The 7785-nt window shown below is 44.7% G+C and overlaps 1 protein-coding gene and 1 non-coding gene across 5 annotated transcripts in view; both read left to right on the top strand.

The window, feature by feature from the left end:
• The window catches only part of LOC116076846 (NACHT, LRR and PYD domains-containing protein 1a-like), a 63085-nt gene extending 59428 nt beyond the window's left edge, over positions 1–3657 (top strand). For all 4 annotated transcript variants that reach the window (XM_031350849.1, XM_031350848.1, XM_031350847.1 and 1 more), the window contains exon 15: positions 2780–3657. Coding sequence is in view for 1 of the 4 variants with exons in the window: in XM_031350848.1 (XP_031206708.1) it covers positions 2780–2783 (4 nt within the window). In the remaining 3 variants the exon portion in view is untranslated. The remainder of the gene's footprint in view (positions 1–2779) is intronic.
• A 1897-nt stretch (positions 3658–5554) lies between these two features.
• LOC116079454 lies at positions 5555–5685 on the top strand. The gene has a single exon (XR_004114002.1). It is a non-coding gene; the product is annotated as a small nucleolar RNA SNORA17 (small nucleolar RNA).
• The last annotated feature ends 2100 nt before the right edge of the window (positions 5686–7785 follow it).

Here is a 7785-nt window from a genome sequence, read left to right as displayed (position 1 = left end):
TTCCCCCCCCCCCCATGTGTTCTCTTTGGTTGGAGTTTTAGTCTCTGAGAGCTCTGAGGGTACTAGTTAGTTAATATTGTTGTTCATGCTAAGGGGTTGCAAACCCTTTAGCTCCTTGAGTCCTTTCTCTAGCTCCTTCATTGGGGACCCTGTACTCACTCCAATGGATGGCTGTGAGCCTCTACTTCTGTATTAGTCGGGTAGTTTCAGAGACTCTCAGGAGACAACTATCTCAGGCTCCTGTTATCCAGCACTTGTTGGCATCCACAATAGTGTCTAGATTTGATGATTGAATATGGGAAGGATTCCCAGTTGGAGCAGTCTCTGAATTGTCCTTCCTTTAGTCTCTGCTCCATAGTTAGCCTCTACAACTCCTTCCATGGGTATTTTGTTCCCCCTTTTAAGAAGGAACAAAGTATCCTCACTTTAGGCTTCCTTCTTCCTGAGTTTCTTATGGTTTGTAGTTTGTACTTTGTGCATTCCAATCTTCTAGGCAAATATCCACTTATCAGAGAATGCATACCATGTGTGTTCTTTTGTGATTGGGTTACCTCACTCACTATGATATTCTCCAGATCCATCCATTTCCCCAAGAATTTCATAAATTCATTGTTTTTCATAGCTGAGTAGTACTCCATTGTGTAGATGCACCACATTTTCTGTATCCATTCCTCTGTTGTGGAACATCTGGGTTGTTTCCAGTTTCTGGCTATTATAAATAAGACTGATATGAACATAGTGGAGCATGTGTCCTTGTTACATGTTAGAGCATCTTCTGGGTATATGCCCAGGAGTGGTATAGCTGGGTCCTCTGGTAGCACTATGTCCAATTACCTGAGGAACCGCCAAACTGATTTCCAGAGTGGTTGTACCAGCTTGCAATCCCACCAGCAATAAAGGAGTGTTCCTCTTTTCCATATCATCACCAGCATCTGCTGTCACCTGAGTTTTTTATTTTAGCCATTCTGACTGATGTGAGGTGGAATCAGTGGACACTCTCTTGGACAAGCTGCATAGTCTGGTGCTGAGTGAAGATTCCTATGAGGCAGTGCAGGCTGAGACCACAAACCAAAACAAGATGAGGAATCTCTTCAGCTTCAGCTAGTCCTGGAATCAAGCCTGCAAAGACCAGTTCTACCAAGCTCTGAAGAAGACCCATCCTCACCTGATCATGGACCTCTCTGATAAGTCAGGCAGGGTCTCTTTGGGATCCTAACATCTTAGTTGGTGAAGGGCACACATTCTCCTTAGAGTCTTCTCTCTGTCTGAACTTCCTTTGGTCCTTTGTTTCTCCCTTTTTTAACCAGTGGCCATGTGAGTTCCCTTTTTGATGGTACTGTTTCCGAGACACCTCTTGGAGATCCAGATGTTCTCCTTTGGCATGTTCTCCCAAACAGATGGTCATGTGAGTTGAGCATTTCAGAAAATATCCAATGGTCCAAGCAAGTCTATTAAGGCCTTTTCCAGCTTTCTCTGATCGTCAGAGTGGCCAGCCTCAAGCCAACCCGACACATCATGATACAAGCAGCAAGTGGATCCTTTGAATTGAAACAAAGAGATAATAGTTCTCCCTGGGAAGTGAATGCCATACGAATAGGAAAGGAATGGGGACTTTTAAAACTCATGTTGTCTGGTCAGAGATATAGGGAAGTCACAGGATGCAACATGGGACTCATTGGAAGAAACACCTAAGATTCCGTGCACATCATAAATTAATCTTGGGCAGTAACATATGCACACACCTTCTGTTCTTGTGATGAATTTATAAGCCTCACATTTTGTTTCATTATCTCATATGGAAGTGTGAGTCACAGCTTAAGAACCTGATATGCAAGGGTAGACCAGATGACTGAACAGAATACTCAATGGTTAGGAGCTGTTCTTACAAATGGTTAGAGTCCTAGTCCCAGCAACCACTTCAGGCAGCTCACAATTGTGGATAACACCAAGCCCACAGATCCAGCATCTTATTTTGTGCTTAATAGTCAATGATACACAGATGCACATTCAATGATACACAAACAATTTTTTTTTTAATATTTATAAGAGAAAGACAAAATGGGAACCCTCTCTACTGTTCACCCAGAGGAATTATCTCACCAAAACTCATGTCAAACTTGAAGCTTGGAAGTCTGTGTGATTACCAGGAGCAGAGCCCTACCAGACACTTTCCCCAGGCTACAAGGCTTTCCCTCAGTATCAGGCTTCTGCATCCCCCCTTGCCAGGTCCATGGACAAGCAGTTAGCTGGCTTCTCAGTGTCCCCCCATTCTTTCCTCTTGGCCCTGCAAATGTGCCCACTCTGCTGTGGGGATCTGTGCACCCTGCTTCTCTTTATCATTTGTAATACAGTATTTTGCTCATTCTAACTCCTGCCCTGACTAGGTCACAGGCAGGCAGCTTCAGCCCTGGTGTCTTTCCCAGATTCCTCCAGGTTTTATGGAATAATTTTAAGTTTTGAGCTTCCTTTCTGTGATGGGAAGTGGAATGGAGAAGAGGAAGCTGTGGTTATCATCTGAACTTTAAGACCAGCAGCCCTCTGAAGCTTTGTATTAGCTATTTTTTCCTGTCACTAAAATATCCTTTAAAGAGCAAAAAAAAAAAAAAAAAATACAAAACATCCTTATTTTTTAGTCCATGTATATTTATTTTTAGTCCAGGGATAAAGATGGATCAGAGATTAAAGGAATTTCCAAACAGTGACTTGCCCAACTTGAGACACATCCCATGTAAGAACATCAATCCCTGACACTATTAATGATACTTTGCTGTATTTGCAGATAGGAGCCTAACATCACTTTTCCTGAGAGGCTTCATCCAGCAGTGGATGGAAACAGATACAGAGACCTACAGACCACATCACGTGTTTCTTGAGAGGCTTGTGGAAGAGTGAGAGATAGAATTGAACAAGCTGGAGCAGTCAAGGACACCACAAGAAAACCTACAGAGTTAACTAACCTGCAACCTGGGGACTCACAGAGATGGAACTACTAACCAGAGAGCAAGCAGTAGCTGGACCTAAGTCCCCTAAACATTTGTCGCAGATATGCAGCTTAGTCTTCATGGAGGTCCACGAACAATTGAAGAGGAGGCCATCTCTGACTCTGTTCTCCACCTTTGGATCCCATCCCCCTAACTGGACTGCATAGTTGGGCCTCAGAGAAAAAGATGGGCTTAGGCATACTGCAAGTGGGTGTTGCAGGGTGGGCTGGTATTCAAGGGGGACTTCCCCTTTTCTGAGGAGAACTGGAGGGGGTAGGGGGATTTGTAAAGGTGGGACTGGGAAGAGAATAGGAAGAGAATGCGATCAGCATGTAAAGTAAATAAATACTTCTTTAATTTAAAGATAAAATTTTAAACCTCTTCTTATTCTAAAAAGAATCATGATTGGCATGAAAATAGGTATATATTTTTAAAGTATTTCACTTTAATGGAAACTTTGTTTTATATTATCTAATCATTAAATACTTGAATAAAGCCATAATTTAGTGAAAGTCAAGGAAATCCAGTCATACTTTATGCCCTTCTCCTTGAGGGATCAGTACTATTATACTATTTCCATTTAGTAAAACCTGATCTAATTTTGTATCCTCCCTCTGTTATAATTTCTGTGCAAAAATTGTAACATCTTCCAAAACTATACTGACAACAAATCATAGAAAGCTGCTCTCAGTTTCATTTCCTTTTTCTTTTTTTTCCAGCCTTTTTGACACACGGTTTTAATGTATAGTCCTGGCTGTCCTGGAACTGACTCTGTAGACCAGGTTGGCTGGACTTGAACTCACAGAAATCTACTTGTTTCTACTGCCCAGATGCTGGAATTAAAGACATGTGCCAACATCCCCCAGCCCAATAACACCTTTCTTGCTCTTCATCGTTGTGTCAATTCTTGATCCTATACACTTGTCCGTGAGGTCTAGTGGTGGGAATTGCAATGCATTCCTGGTGGCATTGACTGACATGGTCATCCTGGAAGTCTGGTTTACTTTAACCAGTGAGCAGTGCTTCCTTCAAGGTGTGGCCTTCATGATAGGTTTGGGCAATGCATAAACTGGTGAAAGAGACCAGACCTCTGAATCCTCCTCTCCTCCCACTTGCAGCCTGAATTCAGCTATTCCACATGCCAGACTGCATGTTAGAAATGATTCTACAAAGTACATGAAGAATGTGTGTGATTTTCAAACTTTGGGAACCAAACCTCAAAACAGACTTAGATTATAAATCAAACTATGATGTTCTATGGTAAATTATTCCCCATTCCTGGCAATTATTACACTATAATAACACAATTTAAATTTAAATAATTTTAGTGTTTTCTTGAAGAATTTATGAAATATAGCTAGCTTAAAACATTCTATTGAATAAGAATATTTTGGGGGAAAATCTTTTAGATGATAAAATAAGGGTTTCCTTCTGAAATAAAATGACAAGCAGTAAACACTCATTGGCCACAAAAGTATTCAATCACCAAGAGAAACCTTATTACCAAGTGGTGCTTCACAAACAGGACATGTGGAAGACTGACCCCTCCCCCTGCAGAGCACTCAGCTCCAAATGCACCAAAGACATTAACACAGACCTGAACCTGAAACTGCCTGAGGGAAAGTGGGGAACACTTCATGGAGTAGCGCAGGGGAGGCCTTTCTGAAGAGGACTCTACTCATCAGGGAAATGAGGCAAGCTGACAAATGGGGCCATAGGAAATTAAAAGGCTGTAATCTGGGGCTCATGGTTGGAGTCCATGACCATCATGGCTAGGAGCATGGCAGCAGACAGGCAAGCATGGTGCTGGACTGTAACTGAGAGCTCACATCCTGAACCACAAGCACAGGCAGAGACAGAGACATTAGGAACTGTTCAGTCTTTCAAATTCACAAAGCTTGCCCCAGTGACGCACACCTCCAACAAGGACACTCCTCCTAATCCTTTCCAGACAGTTGCACCAACTAGGGACAAACATTCAAATACGTGAGCTCGTGGAGGCCATTCTGACTCAGACCACCACAGTGTCTCAGAACAGCCAGAATGTCTAGTCATATACACTAAATGAATAAATGCTGCTGAGGGTTCAAGGAAAGATGATTTTTTTTATTCATTGTTTCTAGGAGTCGTATTGGTCTGAAAGATTAAAATATATTGTGTGAGAAAAAATGATAACATAAAATTAAGGATAGAGAAAAACAAGAGAACAAACCTCTCAGGCCTCTTACAAGATAGCTCAGCCGGTCACTCACTGGTGTACAGCAATTTTGTCTGAGATGAAATCTTCCTCTTGGAAGGAAACTTGTTTCAACACAGGATGTGCCTTCATTTGCTTTCTGTGGCTGAGATAAACACCAGGATTGCACACAGGCTGCTTGGGGAGGAACTCATAGACTTCACTGTACAGCTTACTGCCTTCCCTGAGGAGAGAGGGCAGGAACCAAAGGCCACACACTACATCAGAGGCCATGGAGGAGTGCTTCTCACTGACTTTCTCTCCAGGGCTTGCTCAGCCTGTTTTCTTACAGGACTGTCCCAGGAAGTCATACTGTCCAAGGAAGATTCCCACAACACCTGCCCCTAGAAGTGGTTCAAATATAACCAGTGTCACCTGTGCATCAGTAGGTGACAGAGTTTGGAGAGCCTATGCTTAGACTCAGTGTTATGACCTATGGACATTTGAATGGTTTAGTGGCCTGAAACTCCCTGAACAAAGTAAGCCCAAGACAACTCATCAGTCCTGTCCACTCTCAGAGTGAGGAGCTAGCCAGGTGGTGACCTAACCCAGGCAGGGGCAAGAGTGAGCCCTAGACAACCACCAGTCTGATGCCATGGGTCATGGACAGGGAACTAGCCTGAGATGACCACCGGTCTGCATGGTGCAAGCCTGCAGGCAGCATGAGGAGCAGACCATGCCAAATATGATCCCTGTCCAGAGCCGTAAAGCATAGGCCGGGAATTGAACTCCTGAGAACAACCCTGACACCACCCCAGACACTCAAATCCCTCATGCCACTAAGAGGAGCAAGTAAGTGGTGGAGAAATGTAAGAGAAAGAGAAACAGAAGGATGTGGGCACAATGAAGGGAGGCAGAACTGGAGACTTGAGGGTAGTGTGTAACAGCCTGATGTGAGTAGCCTGGGACCATGATGAGGTTCTGTCCAGTGCTGCCTCAGGGGGAACATCAGGATCTATGGTAGTTCAGCAGCAGGGATCAATTACCACCAAATTCCAGACAGAAATCTCTGGTCTGGGATACTGTCCAGGGACATCCTGATGTCTGAGTGCTGCATAGAATTGGCCCCACCCTTCTCCTGGGCCTCAGGGAGAACAAACCCTGGCGGTATCAGAACAGGAGAACTGAATTTGCCCCTCTCGAGAACAGGCCCCAAACATTGTTGGTATTGTGGTTGTGCAGTCCCAGGGGTACGCGTATGGAAAAGTTAGCCATGCCACTGTCTCCCCTAGGGTGGCATGAATGGGGGACTGATTCTCCTTTTCCCCTTCCAACTCTTCCCTCACCATCTTAAGCAGACAGGAAACCTGGCCCTGTGTTCATGAGAGCTGGAGAACTGGCTGTGCTCCAGCACTAGGGAAAAGGGCCAACACCTGGCCTTGGAGCATGATACAGATACCAGACATATTGGGAGCAAAGGTGAGCTGGCCCTGAGGGTGTGAGGTGGCCCTGAACTTGTCTGCCTTGCATCAGCTTAGGAAAAGGAGAGATCCCCTTCCCTCTCCTTACCCCTATAACCAGCAAGAGAACTGGCTCTGTGGTTACACATGGGGGTCCACTTGCATATGAAAATGCACACCTACCACACAACTACAGAAAAAGAATATGGTGTTGGTGAGAATCAAAACCTGAATGTGGCATTTAGGAGACTTCGGGTGTCAAAAAATAAATAAATACACTGGGTTTGTGACCTAAGGAACACTTACTGAAAATGAACAGCATGTAGCTGGGCAGGCAGCAGAGAAGGAGAGGAAGGAGAGGAAGCAAAGACATCCAGTGCACAAATCTGGGGACATCCAGGAGCTATTGCTGACCTGATAGCTTATGGCAAACCTCAAGTCCTACATGAATGGAGGAGGGAACTGAGCCCAGACATGAGTCCTGCAGGCAGGCAGGCAGGGCTTCTCCAAACCCACACGAAACTCTCCAGCCTGACGCTTCCAGCTCAGGCATCTGCAGAGACTTAGCAGGAAGTAACCTGAATAATCTTCAGCTTACATCTGCGCAGGCTCTCTGACTCCTGTCTTCCTGGTAAAGGTCCAGAGTCTCTTTCACTTTTGAAGAACAGTTCCCTAGCTGAGGAACCTTATTCAAGGACACACACTGCAGTGGACCCCGTGCAAGAGTAGGGTGAGTAGTGGGATCCAGATTCCATCAGACCACTTAGTTGTGGGAAGAGAAGGGCTGACCTCACTCCACTAAGGAGTATGTGGCAGACATGGGGAGTTTGTCCTGAAAACCAGGGCCCAGGGCCCCAGCTTCTGCTTGGAGAGTTTGCACACTGGATCAGCTCGGATGGGTGGTAGACTGCTGGATTCAAACTGTCTGGTTCATGTGCCTTCTCCTGTCATAGCCTATCCAGCACTGAATATGCAGGAATAAGTGTCTTGAATGATGAGATACTCAGAGGGAGAACCAGAGATGAGATATATATTAAGTATCATCTATGCTTATTTACAGGGGGTGGTGTAGGAGAGCCAAGGTCCCCAGAGAGCTAAGTTAGACAAAGTTAATGAAGAAAACACAGGGTACCTGAACACCTTAGGATTGATAACCATAGCTCTCTGA

This window comes from Mastomys coucha, unplaced genomic scaffold (assembly GCF_008632895.1).
Source record: "Mastomys coucha isolate ucsf_1 unplaced genomic scaffold, UCSF_Mcou_1 pScaffold5, whole genome shotgun sequence".
Lineage (NCBI taxonomy): Eukaryota > Metazoa > Chordata > Mammalia > Rodentia > Muridae > Mastomys > Mastomys coucha.
Note: the sequence above shows the minus strand (reverse complement) of the source record. Positions and strands in the feature narration are given on the sequence as shown.